Genomic DNA, 23,781 nt, shown 5'->3' with positions numbered 1-23,781 from the left:
CACACAACATTGTAAGGCAATTATATTTGAATTAAAAAAAAAAACCTATCAAGTACAACATTCATTCTGGTCTCTGGGCTGAGGCTGGAATTGATACTCCTGCTCTGTATTTAACCAGGTGAGTTAACAAACTTTACATTCTCCAACAGTACATAATCATCCATCTTAAAAACAAGCATGAAATCACATGAAGCTCATTCTAGACCTTCAATATTTCAAACTACTTGTTAAATACCCAATAGGACTCTCAGCTCAAAGAACTGAGTGTGCCTTGAAATAAAGGACGATCATATCAGATAGACTGTGAAATCTCAATTATATTTTCTCATGATTTAAATTGCCTTCTGGATCTAGTATATGTCCTATATTGCAACCCTATTGAGTTTTCTTATTAATACTACTAGCAACAATAATGGCAAACATAATATTCAATGAATGCTTACTATGTATCAAGTACTTGTAAATTACCTCATTATTAACAACTTTATTAGGTAGGTATTTTGATTATCTTTATTTAAAGAAAAGCGGGGAACAGGAGGGTCAAGTAAACTGTACATGCTAACATAGCTTATAAATATCATTCCAGAACATATTTTTTCAAACATTAGTATTCCATAACATAAAAATTCACAAAAATCTATAGTTCTCTGATTTGTCACTATTAGAAATATCAACCACTGTTAAAGAATTTGCTTAAAAAAAAAGAATTTGCTTATAAAGGATTTGCTTTATAATTCTTTATTTCAAAGACGTTCACAAGTTAATAATTAGAACCCCATCTATTAGTGATAAATGTGCAGAACATCATGGACTTGCCTCTGGCCAGCTGAAACATGAAATATAAAAGCATTATTACATCATTAGTCCTCATTACATCCCTGAATCAGCTACTATTATGGTGTACTTTTTAAAACAGAGACATGTGACACTAGTTACATAAAATTTCAACAGCCACCAAAAATAAGTGGCATAACAAAGAGATGAATTCATATTTTCTCAATATCAATTATTACATCTGAATTCCACATCACATGACCCTTTTAAAGGTCATGTGTGGGTAATACATGCAGAATGTTAAGAATTTAGTAATTAGGGTTATAATGGAAAATCCTGCCTCCTACAAAATTAAAAGAGGAGTTAGTCATGTGCATGAAAATATGGGGTCTTGTCTTCTTTGCATTACAGAACCATAAAGTTGAGCTAAAATTCTGATATAAAGGGGTTTAGCTTGATCTTTTACTTTACTTTTTACTTTAGTGGCCCTCAGGGAGAAAAAAAAAGGGGGCACTGGAAACCCCCAAATTACTCCCATTAATCCTACATACAGTAAGAAATTCTAGTTCCTTCTGCTATATGTTCTGACAGGGCAAAGGGTACACTGGTAAATATTACAGAGTAAATACCTTTCTACTACATTCTCAAAAGTCAACCCTTGGGGCTAGCTCTGAAGATGTACAAGACAATTTCTCTAATAAGCTGAATTAAGGATTCCTGCATAAATCAAGAGTTAAAAACAGGCATACATTCACTCATAAATCCAAAACCTTTAAGATTTTTTAAATGGAAAGGAATACACATCCATTGTCTCCTATCAGCTTTTGGCACCCCAACCTCCATAGAATAGGAACACTTGCATTACCCTTTACATTTTAGGAAGTGCCTTTTCAGGTCTTAAAATCCTATCTCTTTTAAGAAATTCTAAGAAAAGTGAGACTAAGACAAACTAACCAAATGATACAAATATAAGAAGAGTTTGGATGTACAATTACATACATTGATAAAACAATGTTATATTGTATATTGATAATAACTGCTTGAAAAGATGCTGAAAATCTTATCAATGAGTTAAATTTATACCCTTAGCAACTAAACATGTAAATGAAATGTGGCATTTCATTCTTTAAAGAAAAGTCAGTTTAGAATTCATGCTGAACACTACATATCTCATTAATATGTAGTGAGCTTATTTTGCAAGAGTGCATGACTGCTGAAATTAGAACATAGCATAACACTATTAAAATAGACACCAATTGAGAATTCTACCTCATTAATCTTGTCTTCCTATTTTCAGGTGAGCTTTCATGGCAAGCCACTCCTGAACCACAGCCACTTACTATTACTTAATAGTAGATAAAACAACTCCCTCTGCTTTTCAAACTTTCCATGACTTGCTCCTAGAACTCCATTTCCCCATATTATCTGACAATCTGCCTCATGTGGAATCATTCCAGAACTGCCTTGAGATAATTTTTAGTACTAAGCATCCTAAAACACCTCCCAAAGTACAAAGTTAGTTCTAAGTAGGCATCTATAAGCATTACACGCTACTTGGGTCTTCCCTGATAGCTCAGCAGTAAAGAATCCACCCTCAATTCAGGAGATGCCCATTTGATCCCTGTGTCTGGGAAGATCCCCTGGAGGAGGAAATGGCAACCCACTGCAGTATTCTTGCCTAGAAAATCCCATGGACAGAGGAGCCAGGCAAGCTACACTCCAAGGGTTGCAGAGAGTCGGAAACAACTGAGCATGCACACACATCCTATTTTCTCTATCCCTGAACTGATATACTATTTTTCCACACTATTACTAAGTAACTCTTTAAAATCTTATACTTCCTGTAGTGTTATTAACTATGATTTATGTATCGGATTTTTTGGAAAATAAAGTTATAACTCATAAAAATATCAAATGCAATGCAATGATATACTTTAACTTATTCTTTATTCCAATGTTACTGTAGTCATTGCAATTAATTTCTTAAACTATATATGTACTCTTCCTGACTCTAAAATTCCTGAAACAGCTTTGGCTGAAAATAGACTTCTTATATGAAATATTCTTTGAAACTTCAATATTTGCTGAAAAAAAATTTTTTAAGAAATATTAAAGGTATTTCCCAAAGTAAATATAACAGTGAAAAACTTAGAGAACTAATTAAAAGACAATCATTAAATGAACATAAAATGTTAAAAATTAAAACTTTATGCAATATCTTAACAGTAATTAACATCTTTATTATAGACTAAATTTGTATTTACATTGCTTTTGTAAAGGCTTTTATTAAGTCCCGTTATTTTAGTTGCTGACAGAAGTGGGGGAAAAAAATCAAACTCTGAAATCACTGATAGATCGAATTCTTATTTGCAAGCAGGTATTTTGTTTATTTTATGCTACACTTCAAAATTTAACAAATTACCACTTTCTAAAAGAATATTTTTGTCAATTGTACACAAGGAAGTTATTTTATATCTAGGTACATTTGTATTTAGGCAAAAGAAGTTGCAGACTGCAGATCAGATTAGAGTGGGAAGGGAGTTTTTCTCTTCAGTTTTCTGGCTCTCTTCCAAGGAAGAAAAGCCCAAGGAAGAAGCCTCCGTGGGGGAGGTCCAGAGATCTGGATGCTCTCCACATGAAACAGATGTCTGTCGCTGACCTGACCACTGGCCCAGCTCTCACTCTACCAGTAATAATCCTCACAAAGAATGGAACACCAGCTGGGACTAGCCAAGAACCTGGCCCATCCTTGTGCAATTTTCTCCAACGTTTGTACTCAGTGTGAAAGTAGACAGTCTCATGTCTTGATGTCTTTTGACATCGCTGCTTTTGAATGCTGCAATTCTGAATTAGACTTTAATTGCAAATAATTAGAATTTTGCATCTTCTTCATGAGGAAAGCATCACGCAACTCAATACTGGCGATCAAAGATTAAAATTTACTTCACTAGCATTTGCAGTTAAGTCATGTGTTGGAAGACCAAAAGAAAACTGTAAAATGAACAATCTGGCTGATTAGTAAACTAATACTTTACATAGAAAATTTTACATGTATTGCTCTCCAAAAATCTATTGAATTATTTACTTCTTCACTCTTTGAGTAATTCTAAAAGAATATCAAGTGTATAAAACAAAAATGACTATCTAGCTTATATTTCATAGTCCATCATTTTAATCATTCTTTTCTATAGTCCTTCATCTTCCTTTCTCTTTTCTATGCAATAAGGGAAAAATTACAAACCAAATCCATTCATAAACATAAATGTAGAAACTCTAAAGAAAATATTACCAAACTAGTCTGATAAGAACTCAAGCCAGATTTGCTATTTGAGAATCAAATAACTGAACAAAGGGTGAAAATATGATCACCTTGGTATATGAAGGAAAAAATGTTTTGATGAAATTCAATATCCATTCATAATAAAAGTTATTTATGAAGCAGGAGTTTAGGGGAACTTTCTTAATCAGATAAAAATAGATTTTTCTTCCTAAGAAAGACCTGCAACATTTTGTTGTAGACATTGTGCACATCAGAAAACATCAAAAGCTTTCATTCCAAAACTGGTAACGAGGCAAGAATTTTCATCACTTCAATTTCCATTCAACGTTGTTCGAGAAACCCTCATCAGTGCAATAAGGCAAGAAAAGAAATAAAATATGGAAATAATCTTTCAAAGAAAGAAAGAAAACTGTCTTATATTTTCATATACAAAACCCAACAGTACCCTGAGAATCCATCTCTGGCCGAGGCAGCCCAGGATTCCTTTCAAAACCCCTAGCACAGATGACTCCAAGATGTTGGGCTCTTTGAGAGTCAAATACAACTGTCCCTGAAGAGAGATCACATTCAAGTTTGGGACAAGGAGTCTTGCCCCTTCATTTTTTCAGCTTCTCTCCGTGGAACCAAAACCCTCAGGTTACAGTTTGTATGTGAAACCACTGCTCCAAGTTCAACTTAGAAAAGACTGTTGACACACAAGTTGGAATGGTTCCAATAGCCTACTTTGCAAAACGCTTTGGATTCACAGAACTTCCATTGTAAAAGCAATAAGTGTCAGAGTTTTCCAGTTAGATCAACAACTTCAAATTCTCAGCATGGAGAACTCAGAGAAGACAAAAGTAGTTCTCCTTGCTTGTGGGTCCTTTAATCCTATCACCAACATGCACCTCAGGCTGTTTGAGCTGGCCAAGGCCAACATGAATGGAACAGGAAAATATAAAGTAACCAAATGCATAATTTCTCCAGTCAGCGATGCACATAAGAAGAAAGGACTCATCTCTGCCCATCATCAAGTTATCATGGCAGAACTTGCCACCAAGAACTCAAAATGGGTAGAAGTTGATACATGGGAAAGTCTTCAGAAAGAGTGGACAGAGACAGCCAAGGTGCTAAGACACCATCAAGACAAGCTGGAGGCCAGTATCTGTGATCTCCAGCAGAACTCACCTGTGCTGGAAAAGCCTGGACGGAAGAGAAAGTGGGCTGAACAAAAACAAGATTTCAGTGAAAAGAAATCCCTAGAGCAAACAAAAACGAAAGGTGTGTCAAAGGTGAAGCTGCTGTGCAAAGCAGATTTTTTGGAGTCCTTTGGTGTGCCCAGTCTATGGAAGAGTGAGGATATCACCAAAATCCTGGGAGACTATGGGCTCATATGTATTACTCGGGCTGGGAATGATGCTCAGAAGTTCATCTACGAATCCAATGTGCTATGGAAACACCAGAACAACATTCACCTGGTGAACGAATGGATCACCAATGACATCTCCTCCACAAAGATCCGGCGAGCCCTTAGAAGGGGCCAGAGCATTCACTACTTGGTACCCGATCTTGTCCAAGAATATATTGAAAAGCATAATCTGTATAGCTCTGAGAGTGAGGAGAGGAATGTTGGAGTGGTCCTGGCTCCTTTGCAGAGAAACACTACAGAAGTTTAGGCATAAGAAATTCTACAGCATGGTATTTTAGACTTCTTTTTTGGGAATTTGAAACCATGTGGGTGTTAGTAACTAGAGGAAGAAATTATTATCCTCTTTAATAAAGTTTAACAGTTTGGTAAAATTAGTAGTAAATTAAAGTTAGGTTTATCTTTAAAAAAAAAAAAAACCCAACAGTATAAACAGATAACAGAATACATAAGGAGAACAAGATAAATATAAAAACTTGCCTGCATTTTTATGTATAACAATTAGAAAATGAAATTGTTATATATAAATTTATACATTTTATGTATAATAATTAGAAGATAAAATTTAACTATATCATTTACGATAGTGTCAAAGCTGGCTAAATACCCAGGAAGAATCCAAATATACAAGACCTCTACAAAGAAATCTAGAAGACATTAAATGAGAAATTAAGCAGGACTTTATGGATATGTCATATGGATAGATTAGAAGATAATACTGGAAGATGTCAATGCTTCAAACTGATCTATTAATCCATTTAAATCCAATAAAAATCCCTTTTATTCTTTTGTGGAAATCAACAATATGTATATCAAGAATAGTCAAAACAATCTTGAACAAATTTTGAATAAAATCAAGGATATGTTGTACCACATTTCAAGACTTATAACAGACCTATAATATTTTTAGGACTGCTTTTAGCTTTTCTTGTCTTGGCACAATATCATAAACAGGCCAGTGGAAGAAAAAAATTATATCTAAAACAGATCCACATATATGAACACTTCTCAAAATAAATGTTATGCTAAATGTTTTAAATTCCTATGAAATATCTCAATTGATTTACATGAAATAAACTTATTTACACTGCTTTCAAAAGCTTTATTAAGTTCACTATTCCTGAATTTTAACAAAAGGAATATATCAAAGTTTGAAATGGATAAATTGAGCTCTTAATTTCAAAGATATAGTTTATTTTATGCTGCATTCCAAAGCTTAATGTATCACCTTTTCTACAAAAATTTTCACCATTGACAAGATTAGTTCTCTCAAAGCCTAAAGATAGTTAATCTAAGTCTCCTTCATAATACCTTAATTTTATGAATTTTATTCCTGAAAATATTCTGGAACCCTTTCTAATTAGCACAATACTTAGGGTCACCAATCATATCTACTTTGCAAAATCCAATAATCAGTTCTAAATCTTCATGTTCTTTGAATTCTCAGCACCATTTAGCCAACTAGTCTTACCTTTGAAAAACCTTTTATCACTTAGATTGGGACACTAATTCCTCAGCTTTTTTATTATCTCCCTACTTTTCAGTCTTCTTAGTTTTCTCCTCATCTCCACAACTGCTAAAAATCAATATGCCTCATTGTTCAGTCCTTGGACTTTTTCTCTTCTGCATCTAATCCATTCCCTATGCAATTTTATACAAACTTATCTTAAAACATCATTTATGGTCTGACTCCAAAATTATTATCCCAAGCTTAGACTCCTTACTGATCTTCCAACTCATATATTCCATTGCCTACCTGACTATTCTCCTTTTGGATACCTAATTAGCACCTTAAATTTAAAATATCTAAAGGCTAATTTCCTGATATTCTCTTCTAATTCACGGTTTCCACAGACTTCCCCATCTTGGTAAATGTCAATTCTATCCTTCCATTTGTTCAGGAAAAACAAAAATAAACTTATAAATAATATGTTTCAATTTTTACTCTCAACCCCCACCTTCACTTCACCTATTAGCTTGACAATTAAGATGTACACAGTATCTGTGTACATGGCTACCTTCATGGCTATTGCCCCAATTCAAGACATCATTTATCAACATGATTACTGCAATATCCTCTTAACTTTCCTTGCTTCTGCTCTCCTGCTGGCTTTGCAGCATTCCTTACAACAATCTAAGTGATATCTTTTAAAAACAGGCTGATCAGGTCACTCCTACATTCAAAATCCTACAGTGGCTGCCAATGTTGAAGTTATAGCAAAGCCATTATTGGGTCTTACAATGTCCTACGTGTTGAGGCGGGTTCATCATGAATCTAAAATAGCTTAACTTTCAATCTCTCACTTACAAAGTCCCTTTCAAAGACCTTGAGGGAAACCTAGAAGCTTTTGTACTCATAATTTACTTATTGTTTTTCTTAAAGAAGCTCCTCCTTGTATAATCTCCAGGTCCCACAACCTGGATTCACCTACATCTAGGATCTAGTCTCCCACCACCATGTTTACTTAATCTCCTTCTACCCTCTCACCCTGCTCACAGCAACTGTACTTATAAGGCTGGTCATGGAATGGGTTATACAGCCTCAGCACCTCTGTAGCATCAGTGAAGGAGGTGATCAAATATATATATTATAAATGAATGAACAAATGAATAAACAAATCCATGTTAGGGTCAAATTGAGACCTCATCCTCCAGAGTTACTGATGTAGAACAAGAACCAGTCTCCTCTGAGCAGTCAGCTCGTTTCTCCACTTATTCAATTCAAGCTCACCCCAGAATATGGAGCAGGGGAAAACTGCACACGCATTTCACCACTGGACTCTTCTTGCATCCCTTCTTCACTCTTCTAGCACACCACAAGATGGACAGGCTTTTTATTTATTGACCCTACATCATATATTTTCTCCTTCATGCTGAATGCTATAAATGGAGTCCCCTAGGGCTAGTAGTGAATGTACTACTATAGTAAAGGAGAAAGAATTCAGAAATTTCTTCCATTTTCTTGTGGCACAAATTTAAAAGTCATAACCTGAATATCATCTTGGTCTTTCTATCTGCATTCTCTCCATCACCAAAATAAAAAACTGAGAGCTGGTCATGAAATGCAAATTTGCTAGCATGTATGCAAAAGTATTGAATACCATGACAGCAGAAAAAAATGAATTGACTGAAAATTCTGGACAGTGTTACACTAAGAACAAAATTCCTAGTTCTCTTACTTGCACCATAGCTTGTATTTTAGTTATTAATGCCTCAGTCCTCTACTCATTCTGTATATTTCAACACAAAGTTCAGCTACTAATCTTTTAATGTCAGAAATATTATCTTCATTCTATATTTATCAGTTGTTGGCAGTTTCTTTTGCCAGTGCTCAATTTTTATAACACCAATATTATAACTGCCCATCTTGTGTTTCTGCACAGTTTCCCCTCTCCAGCATTTATTCACTTAACTTCTCACAACAGTCCCCAATTTCTCTTTGGGTATCTATCCCCATCTATTCATTTAGTCAATAGTTCCAGTTACACTCACCTGACCCTACCAGCAGAGTGACGTGGCTGATTACATCTCTGTCTCCCAATAACAGCAATTAATTCAGACCAAGTCAGGCCAAACAACATAATCAGACCCCATTATCAGGATCTTTGTTTGACCTACTTGAGGAGATGACTTTCAATATCTATGGGATCAGTGTTGAGGTAAAACCCAAACTCCTAATCCAGTTATACTGACCTTCATGAGCTTTCCCTTGTTTATCTCCCCAGTATTAGGTCATCCTGCTTCTGTATGAAATACTTCTCACCCTCTCCCTGTCTAATCCCTACTCTTCTTCTGGGTGTCAGATAACAAGTTATTTTCTCAAGTAAGCTTCTACAACTTTCATATCTGAGTTAGACTCTCTTTCTATGATGCCCCAAATTATCTTCTAAATGAATCTCATCTTCCATACCTATCTGTAAGCAGTACAGTTATTTTAGTACTAACAATTTCTCAACTGTTTACATGGCATGTATTATAAGCATAACATAGTATTATTGCTGTGAGGAATATAAAATATGAAATAAAATACACCCTTTTAGTTTAAGGAGCATAAACAAAGAATCTTAAAACTGAGATATAGGATAACGGAACACATAAGAAATTTTAAAACAATACAAGATAGTGTTAATTATGTGCAGAATAAATAGAACAACCTCTAAATCATGAGATATTACAGAACCAGAAATTCAAAAGTCCATGATCTTAATCTGACAAAATCATGAGCAGGTACATTAACCATAGGAGAATAAGTAAGATGCTAATTACAATTAAAATGAATAGTAACTTTTAGTAGAGTAAGAAACTATACTAAGATACAGTTAGTAAAAGAGCTAAAAACTAATAACCCCATTCACATTTTTATCTCTATAAGTGAAGAGCATCTTAAATATCTAAATAAACTTATATTTAGAGCAAAGGGATTTTTTTAAAAATATGAGGAGACACCGCTCACTGCAGAGAAAACATTAAGGAGAAATTTCTTTAAAGAACAAGTAGCTAAGAGTATGAAAGAAGCCAAAGGAAATATATGGTGGAGACAGAGCACTGAAGAACAAGTACTGCTACAATAAAGGGTAAATGGAGACGGATTCAATTCTAATGGTGAGGCTTGTATTACCATCAAGTTAAAACACATAGAAACTTAACCAAGTTGCAAAGTGACTAAGAACACTACAAAAGAAATTTCAAAACAGGAAGTGTACCAATCTAAAACAAAGACAGAAAGTTCTTAATGGAGGTGGAAGAGAGACACAGACGCACAGTGCATTTCAAAGAAGGATTAAGAATTTCAGTCTCACCTCAATAGAGATTTGATGAACACATGAACCAGAGCAAGTTGACATCAGAATGCCTAGCAACAAAAAAAGCTGCAATTTTACAGCGGGAGACAAGCAAATCTTCAACAGAAACATAAGAAGTGGTTTGGCACTATTATATTTAAGACACAGGTGTAGTTTACTCTTTAATTAGGGGTTATAATTATGATCGTTTCTTTTATACCTCGAGAAGCACAATTCTCCCCATCAATTCCCAAGTTAGTACAAAGACAACATCAAGAAAAAGACCATGCTTCAAAACTAGAAGAATGGATCATTATTCCTACCAGCAAAACATTCTCCAGTTTAAAGACAGAGTATGAAATATATCATCCCAATACAGAGGAAAGAAGATTTTTAAAAACTGTTAAATTTTGAAGAGTGGGTAGTCTTCAGGTAGCCCTTCCTGGAAAGAACTGTTGTTACTACAGTTAAAATATGAAGGATCACAGTGACTTTCCATGATACATATTTTCAAAATGCACCTGTCAGACTGGATAAACATATCCTCTGGTTCCCAGCATGTGGGCTCCCTTCTTCATATCCCATTTAAAACACAATTCACCCAATGGGAATCATTAACTTCATCACAAGTAAAACCAGATAATATAAGACTTCGCAAATAAAATAGGACTTTAAAGTTCTAGGAACTGCCACAGGCATAATAATGACAAAGTAAGTATCAAAAATGGCAGACTGATCCTTCTCTTTGGAATGAATTATTTAATACACGCACATTTCACTATTATAGCAAGCAGAACACACAATTGGCAAAATAGGTCAGCTAATAAAATAATGCTATATGCATAGACCAAATAATTGTCACAGCACCACTAGGTCTTCCCCTCCCAGAAAACATGCATGAGCCAAAGATGACTACAGCTCAGAATTACTCTAAGGAACAGTGACACATGACTATAAGAGTGCTTTGAAAAGTATAGATCCATATATATATATATATATACATGGGCTTCCCCGGCAGCTTAGCAGTAAAGAATCCGCCTGCCAATGTAGAAAACCCAGGTTTGATCCCCGGGTTGGGAAGATCCCCTGGAGAAGGAAATAGCAACCCACTCCAGTATTCTTGCCTGGGAAATCCCATGGACACAGGAGCCTGGCGGGCTACAGTCCATAGGGTCACAAAAAGTCAGACATGACTGAGTGACTAAACAACAACAAGATATATATATATATCTTTTATTCTATATCATTCACAGTCTCAAAATCTTAATAGGTTGGTCAAATTTTACAGTTTGGGATTTTTCTTTTCTTGGGATGAAATTGAACTTAAGAACATTGCTAGTACAATAAGATGAAGAATAGCCGCTTAAGCAAATAAACTACTTTTTAACTTTAGAATGCTGATTAACAAATCAAAAAAGAAAACCTGAAGATTGAGGCAAATAATCTGTTATTCAAATAGAAATCAATCTTTTCTAGTTAACTGAACAGGACTTTATTTTATTTTATTTCTGAACAGGACTTTAAAAAGTAATACTTGTTAAGTTTGCAACATATAGCATACGTTTAATTTCAACAAAAATTTGAACACCAAAAACATGCAGGCTTCTTTTTGGGAGTGCGGGTAAAAAGGGAGATGGGAAAGAGTAACTTTGCATTCAGATATATTGAATTTAAGATGCCCTGGGACATCCAAGAAAACACTGGCATCCAGCAGTTGTAACCCTGAGATTTCTTCTTAGGACAAGCTGAAGATGAACACATTTTAAGTTCTGTATCATTTAAATTAGTAGCTAAAAATTAGAGAAATACAAAGAAAATCACATAGACTATATAAGAAGTGGCATAAAGTGGTGGCCAAGAAGTGCACTTTTAAAAAATGTTTAACTTAGAAGATGGGAAAGCAATAACAAGCAAGAAGAGAAATAGGAAGAAAGGTAAGAAAGAAAAGGACTCTGAGAAGAGACAGGCAGGCAGAGCAGGATGGCAGAATGGGAATAAGGCTCACCCAGCCTCCCAAGGAACACAGACCAGCTCTGATCTGCCTTGAAGAGTAAGTAATGGCAGAACCACACTTAACAGAATCCAGAGGGTTGTTTTCAATCCTATCAATCTTTTCAGGGTTTCCCTCCTCCTTGAGTTTTAATTTTGTTACTGCGTGGTTATTTGTTCTGTTCATCTCATGGGTTTTATGAGCTTATTTTGCCATTTCCACTGGATTTTACTTCTAATATGTCTGATATCTACCTGGAACCTGGCATCCACAATGGCTAAAGTTCAGCTACCAAACATAACTCATATGGCCACATGATGAAATCTGATGTAAAAAACAATTTAATCCATCAAGACTGAAGTGACTATGAATTATAGCATTTTAGAATTTTAAATAAACTTAAATCAATAGAAATATGGGAAAAAACGACTTTTTCTTTTCCAATTAATTCTTTCAGCTCATAAGTTAAAGCTTTAGGCCTACCTACCTGAAGAATTCCCCTCAATGAGGGTTCACCTTTAGAATATATAAGATCCTGAAAGTATTACAGAACAGCAGTGTGTGAACTGGGGACGAAGAAAAAAACCTTTGATAACATTTTACTGATGACATTTACAACTCTCCATTTTACTAACAGGATGATGATTAGCAGCTAATTATTTAGGCCATTAAATGATTGCCTTTTTAGTGATTAAAAATATGTATGTTAATTATACCTAAAAATGTAGGTAATTTAAGAACTGAAAAGAATGATACTACTTTAGCATTTTAGTAGATAAATGTTTTGGGAAAATATATCGTGATTAAAAGAAAACTAAAACTCATAGCTTTCTATTTGCTTGTTATTTGTAGTTTTTATAATAAATCTAATTTAGTACAAGTGTTTTGTTTTTTTTTTTAATTTTTTAAACAAAAGGGCCTGGCTTTTCTTGAACCATTCTCTTTCTGATAATGAACAGATTGTGAATGCAAAACCCTGCATATCATTATGTGAAACATTTATGCATTCAGAGTGTCTACTTGGTGGCTTTCTTCTTAAGAAGCTAAACAATTCATTAAACAAGCTGCTCGTGAATGGTGGATCAGAACAAGCATAAGCTGCCTTCCGTAGAATTCTATTGTGGAGCTGTACCCATTTGTGTTTTCTTTGAAGCCATAAAAATGAAACCCTTATGCTCATATTAAAAGCATAAGAAAGGCATCTATTATGTCAATAGATTTAAAACACGGCCTTAGACACAGTGAGAACCATTCCAAAACGGCACTCATATAATAGCAAAGGTTAAGAAGTGCATTCCCAGGGAAAACCTTCAAAGGCCTACATATCATTATATCCCAAAACAGATGGCATTGCAGTGTTTGGAACCATAGTTCACGGACACCTACAATCTCAAATAAATCCTTTCTAATCCCATTCTTGTCTAGATTTTATACTTTGATGGTAAGTGCAGGTGCTTTTCACCATTCTTCATAGAGTGACATAAAATGATATGAGGAAGATCCATGTATATTATAAGGACACAGCTCTTAATACAACTTCTGTGCAATATACAAGTATTCTACTAGCAACAGACTTACATTTTATAGAAATCATCAATTCCTAAATTCTAAACCATGAATAATCTTCATTAGTTTGAATTTTACAGGAAAAAAAGAGGAACATACTTCTCTCACATATTGCTGGAAATAAAAATTGATTAAAAAAACACTTTGCAAAATAATTTAGAATTATCTAGTATCAATGTGTATACTCTGGATGGACTCAAACACAGGAGATGAGGATGAGAATTTTCACAGCAACATTTTTTTATAGTAGCAAAAAACTGCAAATAATCCATAAGCTCATTGACAAGAAGATGGATATGTGAACTGTGATACATACCCTGCAATGAAAACGAACAGCTGCTACATGTACCAACATGGACAACCCTTAGAAACAATGCTGAGCAAAAAAGTCCCAGAAAACTATCTGAAATATTTCCTTTATACAAATTTAAAAGTATGTAAAGTTGAGCAACATGTTATTGTTACTAAGGTTCAGATTTTTCAATCATTTAAATTCTGCTGAGAAAAATCATACTACTGTCACTAACAGATTAAAGTAAAAAATTTCTGATTCTTTGTTACAAATCTCAAATACAGTGGACTCTGAACACAGGTTAGAATTGCACAGGTCCACTTTTATGTGAGTTTTTCTCACTAAATACATACTACAGTACTATGCAATTTATGATTGGTTGAATCCATGATGTGGAGCTGCATGTAAGGAGCATTAACTGAAAAGTTATACATGAATTTTCAACTGGGCAAGGGATCAGTAACCCTCATGTTTTTCAATGACCAACTCTACTGAATACTTTTTTGAATGTAAACTTAATGTACAACAAAACTGCCTATAGATAATTTCTAATGGATCCCTCAGGTCAAGAAAATTTGTTTAAAATATCACATACATCAAAATGTAAAGAAAACACACAAATTCTAAACTAAAAAAGATAAAAATAATATTGCAATTATACCATAAAGAGTTTTACTTCACAGTTTACCTGAAACATCACAAGGCTTGTGAGACTGCAAAAAATAGTTTCTCTTTAATTCCTGTCTGTATATAAGATGTGGCTTGTTATGATCATCTTCATGTTCACTCCCATCTGCCTTCATTATAGGTTCTAAGAAATATTCACCATCATGTGCTTTAAATGTTCCCATCTGGAAATAAAGAAAATAAAAATGAATTTTCTTCTGTCACTAAGTAGAAAAAGTGTGCTGTCCCACAGGTTAAAATGAGGACACAGAACAAGATAGCCAGGAGTTCATTCGCTAAAGTCATCAGCTGAACATAATGTTTCCTTTCCTGGCTCACGTCTTCTTCTTATGTATAAGTCACAGAGAATGAATAATATTCCAATAAACAGAGTTGAAATGACAGGCATTCCAACTATAAAGAATAGCATAGGCAACATCAAAATGGCCAAAAGCTTAGCACATTCTAGAAGTGAGAAAGCCTGTTTGGCTTGGTCTGTGTAGGGTAATAGTGTGAGACAAGACTTAAAAGGAAGGCTAGGGTCAGATAAAAGATCTTGAGTGTGATGCTAGCAATTTAAAATTGTGAGAAGTTGAGAGTCATTGAAGAGTTTTCACAAAGACCTGTCTCCTGAACTCCAGAATGCAATATCCAACTTGCTTTTTGACATCTCCACTTAGATCAACAGTAGCATTCTCAACCTCAGCATGTCCAAAGCCAAACTCTTTATTTTCTGTCCAAACCTGCTATTCTTCAATGCTCCCTCTTTCAGTAAATGGCAACAGTATTATTCAGATTGCTTCAGACAAAAGTCCTTAAAGAAAAATGAAGGATGACTCTCTCTCAAATCTCACATTCAATTCATCTGCAAATCCAAATGGCTCAACCTTCAAGATATAATTAACCACTTCTCCCAAATTTTACCACTATATCCATGAACTAATCTAACTTTATCTCCTTCCTGAACTAAATCAATAGCCCTCTACCATCTCTACAGAGGAGCCACAATAATTTGTCTTTAGTTGAGATCATGTTGTTCTCAAAAAAGAATAAAAACAAAAAAAAAAGTATTACAACTTTTCAAACCACTCAGTAAGATCCAAATTCCTTATCATGGTCTACAATGTCCTGCACGATCTGCCCACTCCTTCCCACCACCCCATGCCTCCAAACACACAGACAACCAAGAGCTCTGACTTCATCTTCTGCTCTTCCACCTTGGCTCACTCTCAAGCTCCATTCCTGATGTCTTTGCTATTCTTTAAACATGACAAGTATTCTCCTAGCTCAGGACCTATGACTTACTAAACCTGCCTCAAGCACTTTTCCCAGCTGGCTCCCTCTATGACTTATTTCAGGTCCCTGCTCAACACTCATGACCCTATATATTAAAATGTTACCCAGCCTCCTATGTCTACCCCCACTATCCAGTTTTATTTTTCTTCATAATGCTTATCACTCCCTGATAGATTTTTATTTATAGGTGTTACTTGTCTGACACCATCCACCAAAATATAAGTCCATGAGAGTAGAGCTTTGTCTATCTTCTCTGCATGCCTGTCATGCCTGCCACATAGCATATTGGATAATATATATTAAAGGAATGAATAATACTGTAGGCAATAAAATTTAGTCTAGTGACACTGTGTGTTAAAATACTAGAATTTATAAGGTAGAAGCTATAGCCCAGAAGGGAGGTAACAAAACCTAAATTACGGTGACAGTGATGGTACAGCAGCTGGAAGAGAAAGATTACATGATGTCAGTGCCTAAGGAAAGCAGAAAAACAGACAGTGAGAGGAAGAATTTAAGACAGAGATGATTTTCTGGGAAAATATTATTCACCAAAATGACTTCAGAAATGGTAAAAATCCAACAAACCTCTTTACTACCAAACAACAGAAAAAGGTATCAGAGTTACATCATAGAAACTCCTGGCCTTGATAATTTCATAGAGGAATCCCACCAAACCTAGCAAGAGCAGATAATTCCAATGTTATTTTCACTGTTTCAAAATATGAAAAAAAAACACTAGTTATTTTTATGAATAGTGTAAACACATGGTAAAACCTAGTAAGACAGCACAAAATCAAAACAACTACAAAAAAAAGCCAAAACAAATATAGGACAAGCTCACATATGACTATCAAGCTAAAAATCCTAAATTATATAAGCAAACAAAAGTCAGTAACATGGGAAAATGACCAGATGGAGTTTATCATAAGAATATAACTATGGTTCAACATTGGAAATCTTAATTCATCATAGCCACTTACACAAATGTGAAAAAAAATCACAAGCGTTTTGAAAAAAGTCAACATTCTTGATTTTAAAAACATCAATAAAATATAAATAGACAGATGCTCCCTAAACAAGATAAATTCTATCAGAGCCCAAAGACAGTATCATGAATAACAAAGATATACTCAAGGCACTCCCATTTAGCTCAGGAATACAAGGATGCCCAGTATCACCTGTTCTAGATAACAGAATTAGATAAAAGATTAGAAACAAAAAATTGGAAGAGTTAGAACTGTCATCTTCATCAATGTACACCTTAACAACTAAAAACTGAAAAACTACTATAAAAACTAAATGAATTTAGTGACAGAATATACAGATTAAGTAGTATTCACATATATAAAAAACAATGAGAAGATATTATGGAAGAAGCAATCCAAATTACAAATGAAATATGATCCAGAAACACCACCACTGAGCATATACCCTGAAAAAAACATAATCAAAAAAGACACATGTACCCCAGTGTTCATAGCAATACTATCTACAATGGTCAAGACATGGAAACAACCTAAATGGCCATCAACAGATGAATGGATAAAAAAGATGTGGTACATGAGTATAATGGAATATTATTCAGCCATAAAAAGAAATGAATTTGAGTCAGTTCTAGTGAGGTGGATTAACCTAGAGCCTGCTATGCAGAGTAAAGAAGTCAGAAAGAGAAAAACAAATACAGTGTATTAACACATATGTACGGAATCTAGAAAAATGGTCTTGATGAAGCCATTTGCAGGGAAGGAATGGACATGCAGATGTAGAGAATGGTCTTGTAGACGTAGTGGGGGAGGGAAACAGATCTCTTTCTCTAGTTTGGTGAGGCTAAATCATAGAGAACAGGCATTTATTATAATCTCAGTAGCTAATTCTGAAATATACAGCAGATATCATTCATATACATTCATCATTTATTTCTACCTAACAATAACTCTGAGGCAAGTTATTATTATCCCTACTTTACAGGTGAGACAAAGGAGTAACAGTGAGGTTAAACACCTTGTCCAGGTCTTACACCTAGTAAGGAACAGGATCAAGGTGTGAACCCAGGTAGCCTGGCTCCATAGTGTGTGCCTTAATACAGTGCACTGTGTTGGTGATCGGACACCAATTCTGATAAACCCGCAAAACAGCTGACAAATATTTAAAGAGCAGGCAGAGGTTGAGAGACTAAACATAGAGGTAAATGTGACAAAATCTCTTTCAAAGAATTCATACTTATGTGGGAAAATCCAGATTAAAAAATGCAGTATGCCTGGTGGTAATAAGTGCAATAAAGAAAATTAAATCAGGCAGGGAGACAGAATCCCAGAGTGTGTGGGGATGCAGGCACTCTGGGCTGACGCTGGAATAATGAGGAGCAGCCACGGAAAGCTCTGGGAGAACACTGCACACAGAACAGTGACTGAAAGGCCCAGCGATGGGGAAAAGCTTGGCAGGTTAAAGGGACAGAGAAGAGTGAGGCTGAAGATTTGCAAACAAGAGGATACACAGCAGAAGCTCAACGGGCAGGAGCCAGCTGTACTCGTTACACTTGATGGTGAAAAGCCTCCAAAGACACAAATATACGTTTACCTACATGTAAAACTTGGCAAATTTCCGCTTAGAAAAGCATATTTCTGGGAAGAGCCAATTCAGAAATGAATTTTGGAATTATGGACGCTATGACAACTACCGTTTTAGTGAATGAGGCTTCATTTCCATTTCTTAATTAGAATATCCTTAAATTATTTAGGGATAATAACTTTGAGATTGTTGCTTTAAATTTCATTGTTAATAACATTTTTAAATCACTATTTTAACCGAATAGTCACTCAAAGCTATTTAAATGATTCAGGCAATTATAGTCATAAATTCTTCTCTACATTCATAATTATTACCACACAAAAGTAACCAAGTCTTGACTATTTCTACAGTTCCAAAATCTAAACCATTGCCTGAGACATAGCAGGCACTCAACACATATCTATAGAAATAAACATTTTTGTAACATGATAATGTACCTGATTTCCCCACACCATCTATACACATTACTGATCTTTTATTTTTTTTCTCTAATATTTTTAAGTTACAATAGTTTAGGGACTTGGCTGAGATATAGCATGATTTCTTTCAATGTTAAAAATTTAAATGTTCAGGCATCCTTGGTAACATAATGTGCAAATATATTAGGAATACACATTTTAAAGGCTTAATATAAATGAAATTTCATCAGATATATGGACATTCTATAAAGTAGAAAAGATACATAGATATATATATAACAAATTCATCTATTTCTTAATATATTATATTCTAGCATATTTCGTTCATTCTACCAGTGCTTTTTTTCAAACACAACTACAAATCACTTATTTTCAACACATACCAGAATTCTAGCGTTCTTTGCCTTCCCAGAAAAATAATTAACTATACTTAGAAGTAACAGACTATTTCTGAAACCTGAGTAAATGGACCCATAATGAAAAATCACTTTCTGCCTATTTTAAAAAGCATGCTGAGGAGGGAAAATGTGATAGCATCCTGGTAAAAGATACAAATAGACATGAGGCGGCTTGTTACTCATCCCAAAAATGTTTTGAATAACGTCACATTTTTCTCAAGCAATGCTGAAAATATCCGTATCTTGGAAACTATTTTATATTCCTTTTGGATCAAAATTTTACTGTGGGGTACTTTAGTGGTCATGTTCAAATAAACCCGCACACAAGTCCAACTTTCATTCTCATGTGAAAGGTGAATATGGTTGTATCAAGTCCATTAGTACCTCCTGGAGTCATGCTAGAACACTTTAAAAGTAGAAGTGTTAGTTGCTCAGTCATGTCTGACTCTTTGCAACCCCATGGACTATAGCCCACCAGCGTCCTCTATCCAGGCAAGAATACTGGAGTGGGTAGCCATTCCCTTCTCCAGGAAATCCTCCCAATCCAGGGATGGAGCCCGGTCTCCTGCATTGCAGGCTGTTTCCTTACCAACTGAGCCACAAGGAAAGCCCCTAGAACACTACCCTGCTAATAATAATACTGACTTTACAACTCAAACGTCTCTTATTCAACAAAGTTTCATGTTTTAAAAGTATTAGTTCAAGAAAAAAATAATTGTCCTCAAAGGGGTTTACCCGTATTTATCAGTGAAGGAAGTATTTTGCTTCCAACAATTTTCCTATAAACCACTCCACTGCAGAGGACTTTCTGCACAAATAATAAAAATATCAGAGCTTTGCGTTAAGGCTCCTAACGAAGCACTTAATTTTTTTTTTTAACTTGGAAAGGAACCTGGTAAGGCATTGGAAGACTTAATAAAACAGGTGGCTCATAGAATTATATTTAGAGCATGCCATATTTTTAGCAACTGCCTATGTACAGAGTCACTGCAACTTGATTCATGAGAAATACCAATCAAATTCCAAACTCTTCCTTTTGATGACCATTAAAAGCAGAATAACTAGCTTTCACTTGAGCAAGGGGGGTCCAAATTTCTTAAAGCAATAATCTGCTACTTGCCACACTGTTTTGAAAGGCAGTAAGTGATTATTATACAAGTTTTAATTTGCTCTCACAGGCCAAAATTTTTATTTTTAGAAGATTATCATACAATTGTTTTTCCAAAATGTTTCTATTTCACAATTTTCACATTCATTCATACATATTTTTTTCTAATAACATGGCAAGCACATGTACTGCGGCCACAAACAATAACGTACTGTCAGATTTTATTAAAGGGTAAAAACAACAAGCACAAAATATAAACCATTTGGACTCTTTTCCCAAACTTACAGCTAATCACATTAACATTGGCAACTATAGAACTAGTTCAAAATGAAGTACTATTGAACAAGACAATTAGAGCCAATATTGAGAATAAATTTTAGTAGCAAATTGCTCCCAACTATTTAAAAAAATCAGATTTTTATTTAAGGATTGAATCACTGGTAATTAATACCGTGAAGTCAAAATGTTTAGTTTCTCAATCTTTAATCATTAAGTCATATGAAAATCACTTTGACCCTATTTGTAATAAGGAAGTCTGAATCCTCACTTTGCACTCATGGAATCTTGGGCAAGCCACTTCATATCTCAAACCTCAGTTCCACAACTTATAAAACAAACAAATAATTCTATCTATCTAGCTTCCTTAGAAAGGCAATGTGTGTTAAAATGATGTCACTGGGCTTTCCAGGTGGCACTAGAGGTAAAGAACCACCTGTCAATGCAAGAGACATAAGAGACGTGGGTTTGATCCCTGGGTCTCAGGAAGATCCCCTGGAGGAGGGCATGACAACCCACTCCAGTATTCCTCCCTGGAGAACCCCTTGGACAGAAGTCCTGGAGGGCTAAGGCCATAGGGTTGCAAAGAGGCAAACACGACTAAAGAAACTTAGCATGGCCCGGCATCTAACTTCCTTAAAAAGGCAGTATGTGTTAAAATAATGTCAATAACTGTTTTGAAAGTGAGTCAATTTGATACAGGATGGAAAAGTCTCCACTAAAACCACAAATGTTACAGCCACTCTTTTTTACTCTAAACGAAGTATAAGTATTATATAATGAAAGATGATAAAGATTAACTCTGAGATTTATCTTTATTTTAGGGTGCTCTGTTCAATGCAAAAGAATTTTTCCCCTGACAGCTCCTCACTATTACACCACTAATCACGTCTAGGAAATGGTGTATTATACACAAGAACATACTGAATGAATGAACAGATGATAGGAAGAACATGTAACTGGCCCCAGGAGCCTATAGCAGAAAATTCATTGCAAAGTTTTTGAAAAGATGGGTCTTCTCTCCTCTGGTTCAGTTCAGTCAATCAGTTGTGTCCGACTCTTTGCGACCCCATGAACTACAGCATGCCACGGCTCCCTGTCCATCACCAACTCCCAGAGCCCACCCAAACTCACGTCCATTGAGTCGGAGATGCCATCCAACTATCTCATCCTCTGTCATCCCCTTCTCCTCCTGCCCTCAATCCCTCTCAGCATGAGGGTCTTCTCCAATGAGTCAACTCTTCACATAAGGTGGCCAAAATATTGGAGTTTCAGCTTCAGCATCAGTCCTTCCAATGAACACCCAGGACTAATCTCCTTTAGGATGGACTGGTTGGATCTCCTTGCAGTCAAAGGGACTCTCAGAGTCTTCTGCAACACCATACTACAAAAGCATCAATTCTTCAGTGATCAGCTTTCTTTATAGTCCAACTCTCACATCCATACATGACTACTGAAAAAACCAGAGCCTTGACTAGACACACTTTGCTGGCAAAGTAATGTCTCTGCTTTTTAAGATGCTGTCTAGGTTGGTCATAATTTTCCTTCCAAGGAGTAAGCGTCTTTTAATTTTATGGCAGCAATCACCATCTGCAGTGATTTTGAAGCCCAAAAAAATAAAGTTGGACACAGGTTCCACTATTTCCCCATCTATTCGCCATGAAGTGATGAGGCCATGATCTTAGTTTTCTGAATATTGAGCTTTAAGCCAACTTTTTCACTCTCCTCTTTCACTTTCATCAAGAGGCTTTTTAGTTCTTCTTCACTTTCTGCCATAAGGGTGGTGTCATTTGCATATCTGAGGTTATTGATATTTCTCCCGGCAATCTAAATTCCAGCTTGTGCTTCATCCAGACCAGCATTTCACATGGTGCACTCTGCATATAAGTTAAATAAGCAGGGTGACAATATACAGCCTTGACGTACTCCTTTTCCTATTTGGAACCAGTCTGTTGTTCCATGTCCAGTTCTAACTGTTGCTTCCTGACCTGCATACAGGTTTCTCAAGAGGCAGGTCAGGTGGTCTGGTTCTCCCATCTCTTAAAGAATTTTCCACAGTTTATTGTGATCCACACAGTCAAAGGCTTTGGCATAGACAATAAAGCAGAAATAGATGTTTTTCTGGAACCCTCTTGCTTTTTCAATGATCCAGCAGATGTTGGCAGTTTGATCTCTGGTTCCTCTGCCTTTTTTAAAACCAGCTTGAACATCTGGAAGTTCACGATTCATGTATTGCTGAAGCCTGGCTTGGAGAATTTTGAGCATTACTTTACTAGTGTGTGAGATGAGAGCAATTGTGCGATAGTTTGAGCATTCTTTGGGATTGCCTTTCTTTGGGATTGGAATGATAACTGACCTTTTCCAGTCCTGTGGCCACTGCTGAGTTTTCCAAATTTGCTGGCATATTGACTGCAGCACTTTCACAACATATCATTTAGGATTTGAAATAGCTCAACCAGAATTCCATCACCTCCACTAGCTTTGTTTGTAGTGATGCTTCCTAAGGCCCACTTGACTTCACTTTCCAGGATGTCTGGCTCTAGGTGAGTGAGAACACCTTCATGATTATCTGGGTCATGAAGATCTTTTTTGTACAGTTCTTCTGTGTACTCTTGCCACCTCTTAATATCTTCTGCTTCTGTCAGGTCCATACAATTTCTGTTCTTTATTGAGCCCATTTTGCATGAAATGTTCCCTTGGTATCTCTAATTTTCTTGAAGAGACCTCTAGTCTTTCCCATTCTATTGTTTTTCTCCATTTCTTTGCATTGATTGCTGAGGAAAGCTTTCTTATCTTTTCTTGCTATTCTTTGGAACTCTGCATTCAAATGGGTATATCTTTCCTTTTCCCCTTTGCTTTTCACTTACCTTCTTTTTATAGCTATTTGTAAGGCCTCCTCAGACAGCCATTTTGCTTTTTTGGCAATTCTTTTTCTTGGGGATGGTGTTGAATCCTGTCTCCT

The 23,781-nt window shown here is 35.5% G+C and overlaps 1 protein-coding gene and 1 pseudogene across 1 annotated transcript in view; one reads left to right on the top strand and one right to left on the bottom strand.

Annotated features, from left to right (window-relative positions):
- Nucleotides 1-23,781, bottom strand: part of ADAMTS20 (ADAM metallopeptidase with thrombospondin type 1 motif 20) — a 194,318-nt gene that overhangs the window by 159,209 nt on the left and 11,328 nt on the right. The window contains exon 3 of the mRNA XM_070454544.1: nt 14,777-14,939. Within this exon, the coding sequence (XP_070310645.1) occupies nt 14,777-14,939 (163 nt within the window). The remainder of the gene's footprint in view (nt 1-14,776; nt 14,940-23,781) is intronic.
- LOC110137934 (nicotinamide/nicotinic acid mononucleotide adenylyltransferase 1 pseudogene) lies at nt 4,831-5,785 on the top strand (annotated as a pseudogene).

The sequence above is a fragment of the Odocoileus virginianus genome, chromosome 24 (genome assembly GCF_023699985.2).
Source record: "Odocoileus virginianus isolate 20LAN1187 ecotype Illinois chromosome 24, Ovbor_1.2, whole genome shotgun sequence".
NCBI lineage: Eukaryota > Metazoa > Chordata > Mammalia > Artiodactyla > Cervidae > Odocoileus > Odocoileus virginianus.
Note: the sequence above shows the minus strand (reverse complement) of the source record. Positions and strands in the feature narration are given on the sequence as shown.